This window comes from Cygnus atratus, chromosome 3, assembly GCF_013377495.2.
Source record: "Cygnus atratus isolate AKBS03 ecotype Queensland, Australia chromosome 3, CAtr_DNAZoo_HiC_assembly, whole genome shotgun sequence".
Lineage (NCBI taxonomy): Eukaryota > Metazoa > Chordata > Aves > Anseriformes > Anatidae > Cygnus > Cygnus atratus.
This window is the reverse complement of record NC_066364.1, coordinates 58,433,540-58,452,954: the sequence shown is the minus strand read 5'-3', so window position 1 is coordinate 58,452,954 and position 19,415 is coordinate 58,433,540. Positions and strand designations below refer to the sequence as shown.

At 36.5% G+C, this 19,415-nt stretch overlaps 1 protein-coding gene across 6 annotated transcripts in view; it reads right to left on the bottom strand.

Moving 5' to 3' along the window:
* L3MBTL3 (L3MBTL histone methyl-lysine binding protein 3) overlaps positions 1–19,415 on the bottom strand; it is an 87,274-nt gene that overhangs the window by 43,334 nt on the left and 24,525 nt on the right. For all 6 annotated transcript variants that reach the window (XM_035538892.2, XM_035538894.2, XM_050709922.1 and 3 more), the window contains 8 exons: positions 18,166–18,325; positions 17,030–17,168; positions 14,966–15,050; positions 12,597–12,688; positions 8,389–8,493; positions 6,608–6,743; positions 2,078–2,169; positions 1,383–1,534 (listed from right to left, as the gene is read on the bottom strand). In XM_035538892.2, the coding sequence (XP_035394785.1) occupies positions 1,383–1,534; positions 2,078–2,169; positions 6,608–6,743; positions 8,389–8,493; positions 12,597–12,688; positions 14,966–15,050; positions 17,030–17,168; positions 18,166–18,325 (961 nt within the window). The remainder of the gene's footprint in view (positions 1–1,382; positions 1,535–2,077; positions 2,170–6,607; positions 6,744–8,388; positions 8,494–12,596; positions 12,689–14,965; positions 15,051–17,029; positions 17,169–18,165; positions 18,326–19,415) is intronic.

The window sequence follows — 19,415 nt, the reverse complement described above, 5'->3', positions numbered from 1 at the left end:
CTATTCACTTCTGTTCTCAGTTACAACAACACAAAGAGGGAGGCCTGCTGACATAAGAATATTACTGTGCCTGAAATTCAGTGTATGCAATGTCTGCAATGCTTTATAGATACCTATGCTACCGCTGAACAAACTGTGTTATATTACATTGAGTTCATTTGCCTTAAAAGCCTTGCCCAAATGTTGATTAATGGCATAACTGGTATCCATGAGCACTGACATATCTGGAAATTCAGAACACCTATTACCACTCCCCAGTCTCCTGCTACTTTGTAGAGGAAATTTATGCACTGTGTTACTTTGTTATGGAGATAATCACTAATCTTTCCAGTCTTTGAGTGGTATGGCCTATCATCTTGTTACTCAGTTCTTGACTTCCCTGAAATGCCTGCTCACTGCTGTTTTAATAACTTAATTCTCCTACAGCTTATTTGTCATGTAGCCCATACAATTATTATTTCAAGAGACAGACTCACAAAGTTTTGAAGTTAGAGAACAGTTTCACATCATTCTCACTGACACAGTACCCAAGTTGTCATCAAGTACAGATTAAAAAAGCTTTCTTCATTCATTTTTACAAGTTATACCATTAAATTGCCACTGCAGAAGCCAAGATGCAGCCTTACAATGATCTACCTGTTCTGTAGTAATTTACTCTTAAAAGAATGTAAGATACACTACTTTGCTCTAGATGACCTACCACAAGACCATGCAAGTGTAAATAAAAACCTGTGCTGTGACAGCCAAAGTCTGAATTTCTTTCAGGATCTCTATGGTTATAACACGTCCTGCTGCTTCCACTGACTATGAAAAGTCCCTCCACCATACAACATGCAGAAATGTCATCTCCAATACATGGCAGGATACCAGGGTCCCAGTTTTCAGAGGAACACAGAATGCAAAACATGAAAACCAGATTTTGCTACCATCCTGATACATTACACTAATGTCTAAGGTTCAGGCTGAACAACATAATGGACCAAGAACCTCACGAGGGTCAGCCTTTCTTTCAATTTACAATTATGCATAAATTTAATTCTAAGTACAGTCACATTATCATGGTGCGTATTCTTCACTAAAGACATTAACCTCAGCTATACTATGTAATTGAAATGAGAAATTAATCCGCAGCTCCAGATGTAGCACCACGTACAAACACTCACTCAGTACCATCTCTGAAAATTTTTCACTTGCAACCTGACAAGGGAAATTTGATTCATCCGGTCTACCACTGAGACACACTCTGGTGGCCATGATTACAAATCTAGCAAAAGTTGGTATGGTAACTGTATGCACAGTCTGGAAACTATCACAGAAAATACTGCTTAAAGCTAACACATTTCTGATACATCTCACTAGGATACAAAACAAAAACATCATACCAGTAGTCGTAACTCTCATCCCAGTTGTCAAAATGAACCAGAAAACGATTGTCCACCATGTCTGTTACCGTAGCAACACAAATGAATGTAGGGTTCTTTTTGTCTACGGCTTCCAGCTTCATCCCTACTCGAAATCCCGATGGAATCACTGTCTACATAGAGAAAGACATTTAATTAAAGATAAATACTGTAAATCCAGAAATCTCCCCAGTGTCCACAATCAATATATTCATGTCATTTCTAAGTTTCCCAATTAGCTTCTCCAACAGAGTGGCAGCAGCTTAATTAGTTGACATGAGAGATGCTCAAACACAGAGACACTCATGATTTATGAAATAAAAAAGTACTGATCATGCTGCTAAAATTAAACATGTTGCTTTTGACTGTCTCAGACACTCTCTCTGAAAGATTGCTTGTTCCACAACAGTATGATGTGAGACACAGTAGTAACAACAATTATTGAGATTCATTTAATATACCATTTCTGAATATATCAGATATTTAAACAGATTCAGAAAAGAAAATAATGAATGAGAATTGCAGAGGTGAACTGAAATGAAGATTACTACTGCATTTGTTTAAATTTAAATATTTACAGGTCTCAAGTCAGCCATCACTGAAATGTGCCATAAGTCTACCAGACACGTGAGCCCACTAACAACTTTCCATACCACCAGTAACAAATGAGTACTTACTGTATTCTGGTTTTCAAACAGAGATTTGGGAGCTGCTTGAGCCTTGCACGCCTTTAGATATGAGGGCCAGCTGAATTCTTCTTCCTTATATCCTAAATAAGGGCCATAAAGGAATGTCATGAAGTAAGATGGGCATGATACGAAAGGTGTAGAAATTATTTTTCCGTCCAGTTCTGGACTGTTTCTTACAATTTTAAAACTGAAAAGCTTATTCACTGTTAATTACTTATTTTATTTTTATATAAACTACATAAGAAAAAATTACTTTAAAACTAATTATTAATTTTACCCTAATATGAACTCAATGAGTCTCTAAGGGTTCACTGTTTTGGATTACTAGAAGCTGAAGAAGCTGGACACACTGTAGAGTAGCTTACAGAGTTCAAAAGAAAGCTGATGAGGTTCCTCTATTCTTATTTGTGCATCTGGTATTACAAAGAGGAATAACGTTCTTTATTTAGTGCTGGTTGAGCCTCCTTACAAAAATGTCAAGATTTCTTTAAGCTAACTGAACAAAATACTGCGTCACATTATTAGTTTCCTGTAATTGGCTAGGATTGACGTTTAAACTGCTCCTAATCTTCATCTAGGAGGAAGAGTAGACATATGAATGAAGTACTAGGCCACAACTCAGGAGACTTCAGTTCAGTTTCAATTTAACCTTCAAAACAATGCAGGGAATGTTTCTTAAAAAATTACTGCTCTGTCCCCGATTCTGACCTCAGAGTCCTGACTGCCAAAGGACATGGAGGTCCTTGAGGTACAGAGCAATATTTAAGGGAAGCCTATAGCAACTGAAATGCGCAATTCTACCAGGTATCAAAAATCACAATCTCGGTACGACAACAGTTTCATACTGTAATCCCCCTCCCATCCAACAAAACTCTCCAAGCAGCACAGGCTACTAGCCGCCTCTCTTTCCCCATGAAAACCACCCCTCACCACCTCTCTTCTTTCTGTCCCGCAGCTACCCACTAACTTTCCTCTGATGTTCTGGCTGACACACACACAACCAACAAGCTCAGAGCAAGTGCTCTCTCCTGTGGCTTTTCAGTCTGTGTCTTGGATTTCAGAACCAACAAAGGCCACAAAGCTTTTCCAGCTATGCCAGTCAGTCTAAGAAAAGAACCTTCCACTTCCAACAGACTACCCTACTAAACCCTCAGGTTACCACTGAAACAGTATGACCACGAGTAGCTTTAAAACAAACTCCTTAGGTTATATTGAAACAGTTGCTTATACCATGGATGCCACAGAACCCCGTATGTAGTTACAGTGTAAACAGTCCCCTACACGCATTTTCCGTACTTTTTATTCTATGCTTGGAAAGAACAGTACTTGGGAAGAAATCCAAACTTCTGTTGATAGTTTGTCCCTTCTAATATTTTCTTATGGAAAAAGTAAAATAATTAATAATGTATAGAACTTCATAAATAATTCACATTAAACTGCATGTACATCTGATCACTAAAGCAACAATGAAGAGCTGTAAGCACACAGAGCCTTCTTCCTTTATTCTGTTAAATAAGCTTTAGGCACATCTATTTTAGTTTGTATGTTACAATCCAGTAAAACAAGACCCAAAACACCACCAATTTTAGTGAGTGATTGCTTTAACAATTGAAATGTGTCACCTTTTGACTATTTAAAGTGTTATTCGAATATGCCACGGACTACAATAGCTCCATGTAACCTTCTGAGAATCTCATATTTTCCAAGACACCACAAGTAATGAATCCTTAACTTCAGTCTCTCTACATCTGCCTGTTTCAATTTTAAATATTAGCTAAAAGAAATTAATCTCCAAGTACAAATAATAATACTTTTCATTATACTCTCCCTGCCTCTTGTATTAATGCACTATAGCTGTAGACCAGCCAAAACCATTCTTAAAGCATTGTGGTTGGTATAAAGGCTTTAATTCTTCCCTGGCATTTTAGAGAAAATTCAGACCTAATTCAAAGCTCACAGTAGACAACTCCCAACTCACAGTAGACAAAACTCTCACCTACTGCATCTGCAATAGGATCAGGTACTGGTATTGGGCCAAAGCTCAAGGAAAATAAATTTGTGTTCGTAGACAGTTTCTGGACAGCGTGGGTCTTCTAGTCACCACGTAAGAAAGGAATATCTCTACCTCCTACATTACCTATCACTCAAGAAAGGACTGAAGGTCAATTTGATCAAGCCACTGTAGATATAGAACAGTATTCACTAATTAAAACCACAGGCTTCATTAATTCCCAGTCAATTCAAAAGCACAAAATATGATTGTTAACTGGCATTACATAATTTGTTAACTAGGTAACAGTCTTGGTTTTTTTGTAATAGAGCAATACATTTTCATCTTCTGTGAATCTGAAGATTCTTCTCACTTTGATCACTCTTCTTAATCATTTGTCAGTGAAATTTTGTTTTCAAGAATCTATGAAACTACACCATCATTAGGGCTACATATGTTTCTGGAAACATTTGAATTCTGTGAAGTAGTATTTTATATACGATGCAGTGCCCCAAGCAAACTGCTGTAACTGGTATTAGCTTTAGTGTCAGTACAATCTGCAATGGGCACCAAATAGAAAGCACTGTTAAAATGTAATACCACAGCAAAATGTAAGCAATCTGTCCACCTATCTATTGATCCACTAGACATAAGAAGTTTCAGAGGACACAAAAATGTACTATACATGAAAAAAATCTGGTTTTCCTCAAAACCCAATAAAAACGCGCAAAAAAAAACCTCCAAAAACCTCAAACTGAACTCCCTTCGCTTGGAATAACAGAACTCCACAAATGTCAGTAAAACATAAGCAATGAAAGACCTCCTGCTGCAAAACTAGAAAAATATCTTTAACTGATGAATGGCCAATTCCTCCCACCTCCTTCCAATGTACAGTACCGCTTGTTCTCTCCCATTCCTCTTCCATCCCACATGCAAGCTAAGCTTGCACTGGGACAATGGAAGAAGTCCCACAAGTACAACAGCAGGTTTCAGGAACCACACCTCATCAATAATCGAAGAGTTTACTGCTGAGGTGAAGCAGAGGAGCCAAGCTACACAAAGGGCAACATACTTTGTTGGTCTTGGATAAAAATACCAGAGAATGATCTTGTTATTTAAAAGCAAGAATATGTTCTTGGGGGTAGCAGGATTACATAGCTGTGCAGGATGACAACCAAATTCCTGACAAGTACTTCCGTATTTCCTTATCTCCCTCAATACCTCTGATAGGCTCCAGGACTTTCCCAAGTAAAAAGAGCTATCCACTGGTTCAGTGTGGTGAAAAAATAAACTAAACTTAAACTTACAAAGCTTGCTGTAATAACATCAATCACTCTGTAACTCATTTGCTACATATCACTACAGTGAAGGCCAACCTTCTGAGAAAATCTGATTTATGTTCAAGAAATTGCTATTTCTACATAGCTAGTTATGCAGAACTATGATCCAAAGAAAGGTCATGTACTCAAGTGGCAGTATGGAACACTCTTGCCCTGGAGCCAGCGAGAGGCTTGTGGAGTTCTCAAAGGAGCTGCAGTCCATGCTCCTTACTACAAGGCTCAGCTGCAGAAATGCCATCTTCTCCCACACTGGTAAGCCTTCGGCCCATATATTTTCAGTGGCTTTACTCTCACTTTTCACACCTGAGCACTTGCATCCACGGTTTTATAATTCTCTAGAATGCATCTTCTGACTCTGTGTAATCACCATTCTGCAGACTTTCTAAACCACACAGTCCTACCCTCTGTATGTCAAAACACCCCATTAATTTCTTATTCTCCTGTGTCTGGGACATGCTCCCTTTACTCCATTGCTCCATTTACTCCATTCCCTCCCAAAAAGGGAGTCTATTTGTCCATTTTGTCATGGTACTATTCAGTGCAGACGCCTTCTATCCACCAAAAGAAAATAGTTACATAACCTTAAATGGAATATTTAAAGAAGCGAGTTCCAAATATTTCAATAGATGTATGCCATTTATATAAGCTATGTACAAATTATGTTTTTAGGTTGTAATCTTTACACTGTTTTCTCCCTCCTGCTCTGGTCATTCCTATTTCTGTCTCCCTAAGCTTAATCTTTGAGGCAAAAGCACACAATTGTCATTAGTCTATGCTAAAGTATGTATGTTGTTAATATGTAAAAATGAAAATGTCCTGAGACCCTCTGCTAAAAGATTCTCAGTTGCCTGTGAGACCTCTCTTTAAGCATACATGTCACCAGGATGCTGCTAGTTTACTTACTTGCAATAAGCATTCATTTGGGGACCACTTTTGTTTCTTAACTTTCTTTCCTAATGCCTTATGAATGACTTTTCTGGTTTGTTTTATTTCTTGTGTTCTCTGAATTTTCATTGAATAAAAAAGGTAGGATTTCAACCTCAAGATTTAAGGCAGAATCTAATTTGCCATGTTCCAGTATTCTGACTAAAAGAACAAAAACATTTCTGATAAAAAACCTACAGCATTACATAGACAGTCTCAATCAGAGAGGTATAAAAAATGCACACATTTCAAACTAAACAATACCTTTAGGTGGGTGAAGCTTGTGACCTGTTTTTTCACACCATCCGACAGGATGAATGTCTGAAGAATCAGCATTCACCCAGAAATCATAACAATCTGGGTATCCATCAAAATGGAGTCGTATTCTGTAGCCACAAACCTAAAAGCAAGAATGTACAACATACAATACATAAGATTTAAGACATCTGCCCTACACATAACAGTTTCTGTTCAGTATGAAATATATGAATATAGTCTTAGCAGCCTTTTAATTCTGCTCAGGCAAACACTGGATGAATAAACTCACTTGATAAGAAAGAAAGCTTAACAAAAAGCAAAGTATTCGAGTGCCTCCTTTTCTGGTAAAAAGCATTAACTAAGAGCTGAATACTGCTATCACTGTTCAAAAAATTGAAAACTGTTCCAGCCCAACATCAGAATAAAATAGAAATCCTAGAGAAGACCATGGATACAGCTGATATGATCACGGAGAAAGTGCTGATAACGATGCTTTGAAAGTACCCTGATTAACCAATATGCAAGAGAGCACTGCTAGAATGCCAACAATGACTATGTTAAACACGGTCTTCAGAACTGTTGTGACAGATACGCCTCAGAACTTCTTCCTTAAAGTAGTAAGTTAATCACCAAGTCAAAGGGAAAATCAGGAGATACAATCCCTTTTTTCTGCACTGAAGTTCTCTATATCTTCTTGAGTGCCAAATGCCATAACTCTCCTGCAGTCATCAGTGGAATTCTCTTAACATCACAGCCACCCTATTTTATATTTAATTTACACTCCGACATAACTTTCAGTTTGTCACCTTGGAATTTATGACAGGTCACCCTGCCATAAAATATGATCCATCACTAACTGCTAAGCACCAGGTGCACAGGAAATACTCATCTACTGACATACCATCCGCAAGAAATTAGAAGAGATCCACACAAATGGGATATGACCATGGGCCATGAAGAGATTCAGAAACAGGAAAGAAAAAACCTACGTTATTAAAATATATATAATGAAACTAAAGCAGTCTAGAACACCAGTGACAGAGAACAGAATACCTACCTATTCCTTTTTCCCCATTTCAATACATAGAAAAAAAAACCAACAACAATAAAACTTTGCAAAAACTCATGTAAGGTATGTTTAATAGACATACAAATTGTTATTGAGAAGCTGGACCTCATCTATATTATTAAAAGCAATGAAACTTCTCATGAAAAAAGAAACAACACTTCATAAGCCAGCAAAAAGGCAAACTGAGTTTGCATTGTATACTAACTTGTAGAGGCTGCCAATACAGGCAATTTCTGAGGCAATAAGCCTGAAAAAAAATTAGCACAATTGCAACACAAAAAAGAAAAGTTAGTTATTTGTATCAGTGAACGCACCACCAGCAGTACTATCAAACCTCTATAAAATTTCTAAAAATCAGTTGTCGTATATAAGTTTTTTAAACTTATTTTCTCTTTTAAGTATAGATTTAACCAAAACTATATGATTACAGAAAAAAAAAAAAATTGTCCAATAATAACAATGTAACACCGTTTTCTCAGCTGTATATGTTAAAGGTATGCAGATAGCCACTGCTGCATGGTACTGGACATAATCTTCACATGTTTGTCAGGCAGATTTAATAAAGCTCATTAGTTTAAAAGCTGTCTTCTTACATACAGTTTCTGCCTGCCTGTTAGAGAAGACAGAGCACTTCCAGCTGCTGCTGTTCCAGTTGAGTTTCTTCTGTGATCTTGCACCAAGGCTGTTCTCAGCATCCTTTCACTGTCTGGGAACTTACCTCAGCCACTGTGAGAACACAGTAGATTGACTGGTGCTCGGGATCCACACCCTCCAGCTTCATCCCTACTTTGAATCCATTTTTGTTGTATGGGAAAGACTGATACTGGAATGGAAAAGGACAGTTTCAATATTTTTGAAAGTATACCAAAGACAGACAGAATATCTTCATAGGGAAAAGAACAGTGATTATTTATTACTCATGTTTCTGAAGGAACCAATAAATCACTTTAAAATAACTTTTTCATTTTAAAAAACACAAGCAAGTAAAAGAGAATTTGATGATTGTTTGAAAAATGCATTGATACTAGAACGACTTAAGGTTTTGGAGTACTTAAAAAAATTACAAGGAATCAGCAAAAAAGTTACCTAAGAGAAAAAAAAGAAAAGATGATTTGCCCTCAACTTTCCACTAATTGTCAATAAAACATTTTAACAATGTAATTACTTATTTTTCAGCCTGTATAGTGACACTTCAACACCTTTCTGGTGGTCATCACTCCTATAAAAAACAGAACAGTGAAATTCTATTTTGCCTTTTCTATATCTCAGGTCACTGATGATGAATGGCAAAACAGAAACACAAAACATCATTTCTACATAGGGATGGCCTCTTTAATGTCATTTCTCATTTATAAGCTCATTTTCCAGGAATATTTTTGCATCAGTGGAACATGATTACCCTTACATCACACTACAATGAACCCAGGAAAACATTTTTTTCAAAAAGAAACTGAAACGAGGCTAAGCAGAATGGATGTTTTCAAGTGGAAGGCATCAGCTTCCCTGTATCATGATCCCTGTCCTCTGTTATAGAGGGAAACTAGCAGCTTTAAGGTTAAATTAAAGGGAGGGAAGGGGGAAAAGAAGAATATCAGAAAAACAGCTGAATAAAACCAAAGACGGTTTTCCAGGGGTTACCAACTTTACTGCCAGTTTCTATGTCCCAAACAGTTACTGATAAAACAGAGGTGAAGCATCACATGTGCTCCCCCTCCCTTTTGTTTCTGCCTTTGATTAGTGAGATACAGGACATTGGTCTTACCCTAAGGGGCAACTCTTGTTTATTTATACAGAGAGTTAAATATTGAAACCATTTTTGTATGTTTCTGATACCACTACACACCATGATTTAGTCAAAAATTATCCTGAAATTTAGACAAAACACTAACAATGTTTTATACAAAAAGAACATATGCATTACCAAGTAAAAATCAAACATATTTATAGTTAAAACAATATACAATCCATTCACTCAAAATGTTTAGAAGGGAAGGAAGAAATACATAGGAATAAGAAAGGAAATAAAAATACAGAATATACTTGTGCCAAAATACCCAAAACTCTGCTAGGAAATAAATACAGAAAAACAAAAAGAGGGGATTCATTTTACCTAACTGAAAGTTACACATGCTATCCAGCCGTCTACAGTACCTCTGCAGACATTGGAAAGGAAGGGAACTTGAAAGGAAGGGAATCCTCTCTTTGATGGCTTTGGCTGTAACTCATCTGAATAATAAATCCAGGAGAAAAAGAAGTAGTGCATGGCACAAGGGCAGGAATATGCAATCAAGGGGAAAGGAAATGGAGAACTAGACCAGCTGATATTCTGCAGGGGCCAGCTAAGACATGTGTAAGCACAGCTCTAAGACTCTACCTAAAAATAGGTTAGATCATTCCGTAGACCTCAGTTTAAGAGATCAGAGTAGCTGACTGCAGTACATGGATTTGAAAAGTTATTTAATCTTAACAGCACCATGTTTAATGTATTTCGTATCAAAGAAATTTTAAAGAAATTACACTATGCATAATTCTGGATACTTCCTCAAGATGAAAGTAAAAGCGAAGCATTTTTTTAAGTCAATAAACTGAATTTTTCAAGCTTATCTTGGTGCACACTGTTGCAGTTAATGCTACATCATAAATACCTTTACAGATAAATTATCTTGGTGTAAAATTGAAATGTTGGAAATGCCAACACACTGAGGAACAGTGGCCAAAAAGATAACTGAGATTTTTCAAAAGCAAGTACAACGAAATGTACAAAGAAAAGAAACAAAAAGTCATGGATCTGTTTATTCTTTCACCGTTATAATAAACAATGAAAACTTCAAATTCTACAAACAATACACCAAAAATTATGCAATTATCACACAGGTATTTCTTGAAATATGAGACATGAATTATTCACTATTCTTTCCATTGTCAAATTTAAAACTTGTAAGGCAACACAATATTTCTTTTACAACAAAATAACACAACTTTGAGAACACTAATAACTTTAATACTACTTAAGATTTCAATTTTGTGCATTATTCTCATACCATACATCACCCAAGGTAAAGTCTGTTAAAAACCTAGTTATCACACATTGCCTTCATAACAAACATTTAAAGTTACATTGTTAAGGAGAGGTACAAGAAGAAAACAAGAGTAAAGGTAAAAGGAGTCAGCAAATAAGCAGATGATTAGAAATGTTTTTGTATGGTGCAGGAACATAGACCAAAAACAGAAGATTGTGTCAGGGGAGTTGGACACTGAAGAAAAACAAAACTCAAGGGTCAATAATTTCCATTTCCCAGAACAATAACATCTTGTCAGTCACAGCCTAGAAACGAGTCTAAGATTTAAGTAACAGGGAGTGCCAAGCTCTCCATTATCCTAACCATTCCTGACAAAGTGTACAAAAAAAAACAAAACTGTTGAAAAGTACTGCTTCTGAACTGGGAAAAATAAATAAATAAATAAATAAATAAATTCTCATAATCCAAACAGAAATTGAGGATTCAGAATTGTTATTGTTATTTTTTTTGGTTTTGTTTTTAACATTACTGTTTTTCTGGTTTGCTTGGAGTAATATTAGCTGGCCACTTCTGAGTGCTGTTAAGAACGCTCTCTCTGCTACAGGGTTTAAATACCAAACAAAAAGCTAGAGTTACCCAGGGAATAAAGACCTTAAAAGTAAATATAAATAAGATGCACCAAGTGAGGAAGGTACTCTGTGAGGACAATGAAAGAGAACAGAACGTCATCATGTCACTCAAGGCTTTATCACTATGCACAGTGCCCAGAAAGGCTGGTACATGCCTGGGTGCTGCGACAGCAGTATTTCATGGAACTTCAGCCAGGCAGAGCAACACTTTTAAATCTACATTTCAGATAGAGACACTACTTACCAGGATTTTTTTCTTGTCAATTTTTCAACCAGTGTATAGCACAGGGGGATACAACAAATGATGGTCAGGTAACTGTTGTTCTTGCACTTACATATTTTTGGATTCTGTACATTGCAATATTAGTTCTTTAATTACGTTTGTATCTCAGTAATGTCTAGAAGAACCAATTAAAGATCAGCACCACACACACAAGTAAGCTGAAAAGCTGATCTCTGCATGAAAGATTCAATTGTTGAAGTATAAAGCAAACAAGAACAAATGGATGCAGGAAACAGACTCCAAGTTCAGGACAGAATTATCAAAAAGTAGTATCATAACTGTTAGAATTAGACATTGCAGAAGTATAGCAGCTGAGACGTTCACATCTTTTGCCATCTTTTGCAAAAGAAGAGAACAGCATGGAAGCTTTGGTGATTTGCATACAGAGCTCTCATCCAAGCAAAAGAGAAAGCACAAGGGAAAGCACTGAAATGACACATGACAAAGACTACATAGCAGACAAAGGACAAGCAAGAGATAATGATGTGACATCCAATCAGATGACAGGCAAAATGGGAACACAGCAAACTAGTATCGGATGTAATAAAAAAAAATATAACATCCGCAAGAGCTGCAAAAAGACAGGTAATATAATCCAAGCAACAAGCTCTGATGACCTTTGTACCACCTTTCTAAACGTATTTAAAGAGAATGAGACGGCATGGAAAAATGAGGATACATATCAGATTTTTAGCCTCAGAAATTAGAAGCAAAGGCTAGAATTTGCAGATTTTGGAAAAGCACCTGCTGTCTATAGTCTCAGTTGACAGCATTCATCTAAAACCACAGATTTCTTTGAAAAGGCAGAAAAAGATAACTAATTTTACACATATTCTGAATATTTTATCTGATGGACGGAATTACCTTAATCACATAGGTTTACCTCTATAGAAGTGAAAAATCTTCAGAATTATTATTTTTTAATTTTAATTGATTTCTCTAGAAATGTCATAGTCTTAGGTGTTTGACTGATTTCAACTCCAGAAGGTCATACCTCTTTAAAAAGCTTAGTAGGTACTGCAACAGCCTTTTCTTCCTCCAGATAGGATGCCCAACACCACGCTTGCTTTCCTTTAGAGTGTACAGCTGCAAAGAAGGATTGAACAGCAAGAGAATTCTCTAACTTAATTTCTCAAGAAAACAAAACAGACATTTTGAAGTGTATAATATACCCATCTCAAATCTATGTTTTATTAAATGCATTCACGGTGTTTCTCTGGATTAATTTCAGGAAGAGTGGTTCTGTAGGTTTAATGGCACTAGGGACATGAAGATTTGTACAGAATCATTTCCATCATTTCAAATCTTGACTAGTACCAAGAAAAAGCTGTTTTACATGATGAGAACAGCTTGTGTAATCTTGCCCTCTGCACCTTTTCCCTTATTTCTCCTAAGAAAGCATTAAGATGTACAATTTGCAAACAATTTGCAAAAATCTTAAATGAAGACCAATGCAAATCACATAAAGTAGGTCTGTATTTTTAAAAATTTCATCAGAAAAAAAAGTCCAATTCAGGAAAGCATTTTCAACTGGATAGCAGTCGTGACTTTTTTTTTTTTTTTTTTAATCTTAGTTGAAATATATTATTCTGTGACAGAATTCATCACTTTGTAGTTTGATGGTTTTGGGTAGAAAGGCAGTGATTTAACAATAATTTTCCCAAACCATCAAAACTGTCACCAGAGCTTTTTTTCCTCCCATCCTTTCTTTAGCATAAGATGGAAAGCTCCAGTTTCAGGTTTGTTCATATAGTATGAACACTTGCATATACTCACATATGCAATATTGGCTATAGTTCATCTTCAGGAAACAGTAGTGAGTAGCAGTTTTTAGGCCTTGAAAATAATGCACTAACTGCACTAGCAAAAGCCAGGAACTTCAAAAACAGATGGTTTGTGAGGCTGGCCATGTATGTGTCTATTTTCATACACTTCCACTCTTTTCTACTGATCTTTGCCTAAATGCCTCCTTCTGCACATGTAGCTTAGCATTTCAGACTATAAACTCATGCCATCAGGAGGATTCCTCGCAGTCCACAGTATGATTCCAGCCTGATCCTGACTGCAGGCTACTCACAATACAAATAAGCCTCTTAAGTAGCCGTCTGGCTAAGTGTTTTTATAATTAAAATGTTCACTATAACAATAGTGATACCAAACTCTTCTGAAGAAAGCCAGCAATTTAACCAAAAGATAACACATTTCAGAACCACAGAAATTGCTCAACACTACTAAAGCACACTCATTTTATTTGTGATTTACCCAGCTGATTTGTTCTATTCAAGAAATGTGTTGCTTGCCACAATAATACAGTTATGTGTTTGGTTCTGAATATACAGTGTTCCATTACACCACAGCTATTGTGCTGAGCTGACATTTTCCCTAATAAACAAAAGAAATCCATACAAATCATTCTGTCACCGGACAGCAGTGATTTCAAGATTTTCAAGCTTTGCGCTTGTATCTCACATACTTCATACGGTCTCAGCTTTGGAAACAACTGTAGTAATGATATTTATATTTCAGGAGTAATTCTATCTCAGGAGGGGGATCTTCTGTGACTTTTACATGTTGCATCTTCAATCAGTATATCATCTACCTAGAGCGCAGCAGAGCTACTTGGAGCTCTGTGCTGAAGGCAACTTCTGGTAATGGCTCCCAGTATACCAAAAGAAATACCCTGAAGGGCAAGATGCAGCTTTCTGGTTGGTGTGTCAGTGAGGTATAAGAGCTGATGATTCTCTGAATATTCCTAAAAGTATTCATCATGTGAACAGCTTGAAAAAAACAGCACTCATTTAAAATATGTTTTATTATGCTGCTTCATGCAGCATATTTCCCTTTGGACTGATTATAGCAATTATTCCTAAACAGTTCCATAAATGTGCCTATTTCCAGCCATACCATAAATACAAAATTGATCCCCAAGGAAACAAAAGTAAACTTTCACTTCTGCTTAATACATGTCTTTCAACATCTGGGAACTCAGTGGGCCTGATTCCCTTTAATACCAGCACTCTTTAAAGGGATTAAAAAAAAAAAATTCAAATGTGCATCAGTTACATTTACACTTACTCCCTGCTTCTCCACACTGCCAGGCATATAAAAACTAGCTCTTTGTAAAAGGCAATCAATCTCCAAGTGATGCTTTTTTCCCCTGAAGTTTCCATTTGGTTCCCTCCGTTCTTCAATCCTTAAAACTTAATTACTATAAATAACACTGGCACTGTATTTTTACAGACTGACAAAAATGTATTCAAGAACTAATAAAAATTCAGTGATACAATGCCAGCAATTCACAGTATGAGGTGGATATCACATAAATAAGTGATACGTGAGATTTTATTTCATAATCTAACTTACTTTGTTTCAAAACTGTTATTTCCCCTTTTCTTTTTCTCCTGGCTCTCTGTGAGACTCTTAAGATCCTTCCTTCAGGTTTGTCCTCCTATATTAAAAGAGTACAATAATCATATTAGTTCAGAAGTCTAATAGCAAAAATGGAGACACCCAAGGTTTAACTTTGACTTCATTGAAAAGGCTATTACATAGCTCTCCACTATATCAGACAAACCTGTAGATATCTAAATACAAACAAAGCAAGCAACCAGTGACAAACTTCAGCAAACACAGTGGAAATGACAGACAGAAGGACTCCAGCACCTGGCACTCAGCCAACGAGTCCTGTTTAAGGCAGGGACAGATCACCAACCCTTTAGCAGGGCTGGCTGAGCTGGAGATAAATAGTATCTTTGATATGTTTGCACTTCCAAAATAACTTAAAGGAAAACTTCTCAGAGCTTTAATCTTTTTTTTTTTTTCTTTCTAAATGTGTAGTTGGTTGACTAAACATGAAATGGTACTGATCGTATTTTATTTATTTATTATTATTATTATTTTGCTTAGTAATAGTTTTCTTGGCACCTGAACAGATGAACAGAGTAACTATTCATTTGGAGGGGCAGACTGACGATGGCAAAGAAGCTGTCCCCTAACTTTTCCCTAAGACGCTGTCAGACACAGAGACTTGAATTCCCTTCTGACACCTCTGGTGTTTTCTGCTTTTTCACAATTTTACAAATGCAGTGCCCTCCCCTTCTCCCTCCAAACTGTGCTCCTCCCAGTAACGCCACAGCTATTGAGGAAAACAAACATTATGTGAAGGTACTGCAACAGGTTTATTTGTTGGTCTCAAATGAGGATTAATTCCAAAAGGAAAAAACAAATGGTGCCCCAAAGTTCATTGCACTGCAACACAAAACAAAACCAAATCCCAGTCCATTTTTCTTTTTTTCATTTTTCACTTTCACTCCTTCAGGAAATACTCCACAGACACCTGGCACAATGAGAAATTTTGCATGTATGTCCTCCAACAGGCACAAGACAACACACATGTAAACTGGCAGCCACCTTGAGGTTTATAGTGGGCAAAAACACCTAGAGTATTCTGTAAAAAAAAAAAAACCAAAGCTGTTAACACTGTGCATGCTGCTTCTTCTGGATCTCTCTCTCTCTCCATATATATATACATATATATATATATATATATATATATGTAATTGTGCAGGGCTCCAGCAAAGATATCTCAAGTACAGATGAAATGTTTCTCCTAAATTCCATCAAATAGTTTTAAGTAGTAACTGTCATCACAAACCAGAATCCACCAAAAGCCTATTACAGAACAAGCAGGGCAATGACAGCAAGAGCCACATGGATTTGCTCATGGTGAGAAAGCCTTGAAAGTTAGATTACTCATCTTGGTAAACACATTCAACACTGGACCTGGATACTTTGTTTGCTTCATGTGTTTTTTATATCTTTATAATTACCCACAGAGAATGTGGTAATCACTGCTAACTGTGTGTTGGAAGAAATCAGACAATTTGTATACAGTCCCTCCTGAATCAAAAAAAAAAAAAAAAAAAAAAAAAAAGTCCTGTTAGCTGAAAGGATGAACATCAATGCTCATCTTTGGCTATGATTTTCTAAGGCAAATTACATTACAAAAATCAAAAGTACACACTACTTAACTGTAACAGAGTTTTCTTCACAAATAAATTATTTGTCTATAATCATTTACTCATGTGCAGAGTGACAAAGTAACAGATGTTGGGAAACATTTAGTCCTGTTTTTCTGTACTAAAGTCATAGCAAGTCTTAGCATCATTTTTCCTTTAACTTCTTTTTGTCCTGTTCTAAAAAAAGGGAAGGAAGAGCAAAAAAGCAGTTCCTATCAGTTTATTGTCAACAATTGGAATTTACTGATGAGGCATAATTAAACTGGAAAGGGAAGCAACTACTTATTGTGATTTTAACAGAGCCATACAGTCACTTCTCTTTCTAGAGTGATGAAGTTACTGACACTGCAATATAAGGCAAAAATCCCACTAAAGTCTTTGCAGGAATGGGTTTATGATGCATACTAACAGTTTCATTGGGATTCTCTTTCTTCTCCCCATTATCCCTGGACTCTTCTTTGAGAGGTAATTTTGCTTTTCTTTTCCGAATGCCTTTGGAATCATCTTCCCCATTGCATTCCACGTTGGGCTTTTCCTCCTTTGGTTCTCTATTACAAGAGCAACACAATGACACAAAGCCAGTATTATTTTACTTCTCATACTCATGACACAAGTAAAATGCAAGTAAATCTAACAGTCAAGTGTAGATCCCAGGGTATTATGCATAATATATTCTTAGAAATACTGAAAATTAAATCTGTCAAAAATTAAGCTGAAAGACCACAAGAGCAACTGCAAAAGGAAAGCTGTCAGCCTGCACCAAACAGGTTCTGCATGTTTTAAGCAGTGTGTCTTTTCTCATGTACCATCAAATCTCACAGATTAGCAAACTGAAATGTTTAGGACTACAAGGCAGTTCACGGAGAGGAAAGAAAAGGTAATTATTAAGACTGACAAATCCAATTGGAGAAAGCTGGTACGTGACTGTACAAATCGCTAAACAAGCAATCAGAACAGAAAATGTTGAAGTAATTACCTAAAAATAAGGAAAATGCACAAAATCATAGATGTTAACAATTGCCATAAAGTAGAATACAACACAGAATGGACCTACTAACACAGGTCTTCCTTTATGATGAGATGAACTGCACTAGCTGAAAGAACAGGAACTGAGAAACCACACCATGTTCATGTTTTCTCTCACTGTCATCTATAATACAGCTCTTGAACTTAATTACAATTAACTTGCCACACCAACCATCTCATTACTGATTATCTTAATTCCAATGATTACGAAACAGGGTGGGAGTCTGACAGTGATTCATACATCCCATAGACTGTATCACTGTTTGCATCTGACAGCAGAACACAGAATTCTCTGAGCAAAAAAGATTGCCTTCAACATCAGTGTTAGACGAAAAGCAAGTTTCATAATGCACTGAGTCCAAAAACAGTGAAAAAACATTATAAACTGCTGGAAACTCACCAAAATATGGCTGCTTAATGTATCTCTTTGCCCCACCATTAATGTTTTATCCCACCACTTTTATCTCATGCTGCATTTATGCCAAATTCTTTGTATCTATGCTTTATAATAGCACCTACCTGTTTTTCACTTGCTGGGCACATTTCTGGCTGCAAAATTTCCCTTCAGGAACAAATTCTTCTATGGTACCATAGCGATAACAGTTTTCACAGAAAACAAGTCCATCCATTTTTGCAGTTTCCTTCAACTTTGTGGGGATCCCTGTCTTTTCTGAAAAGGCTGCACAATGAAAAAAGTAACTTCACTTAGGTAGAGGTTATACATTTTCAACCGTACTTGTAGCTCTTGCCAAACAAATAGAATACCAAAGTCACGCCATTCTTGTTAAAATGAAGAAATGAGAATTAGTGTCTGTATGGGGTCTATACTCCTAATAAGTAAGTTGGGTTTTCATATTGCAACACCACAGAGAAGAATCTACTAATTTCATGCTTCCGTTATCACTGGCACATTGACACTGCTGGCATTGCTACTCATGGAAGGAGTGAATTTTGTGATACACACACACACTGCTGACTATCCAGTCATCACTGCATGGAGTTCATCACCTCATGTCCTGCTGACATGCCTGATTTTTGACCTGTAGGGTCACCTGGGGAGGAGTTATCTTCTAATAGGTCATTAATAACTTATTCTTGGAAGTAAATTACTCACTACATGTTACAGTCTTTTACTACAGCAGCTATTGCTCAACTCTTCTGAGTTGAGCAGAAGTAAAAAAAAGTAAAAACAAACAAACAAACAAAAATCTAATTTGTAACAAATAGATTTTCAAATATTGAGTTACTCACGATCCTAAGCTATGATTTTCACACAAGAGGTATGCAGCCTAGGAGAGGATGCTGTTTCTTTTACTCACAGGCAAGTATGCAGCATTCTAAACTTCTCCAGTTCCTAAAGCAGGCTGTTGACTTTGCACCCACAAAAGCCAAATTTCAAGCCACCATTTCTTTTGCTTGAGCAGTGAACTGCTTTTAAAAATGGAGTCGAACTCTTGTGTGCAGACTATCTCTACCAGAGTAATACATTATTTATGGGATATATTTAAGCTCCAGTGTCATTAGAGGTTCAAAACAACCATTTCCTCTCATAATTGAAAATCTTAGCAATATTACATCTTTGGGGAGCAATAAATTAATCAAGGACTATGTAGGATATTTGTGATGATTACTTAATATGTTTACATGCCCATAAACACACTTTAATTCAGTAGCGAGATTTTTTTTAGGTGTACCAGACTGTAGGGGATGAAATTGCATGTTTTGTTATAGGTAACTGTGATCTCTCAGCCTAAAGATACAATCTGCTG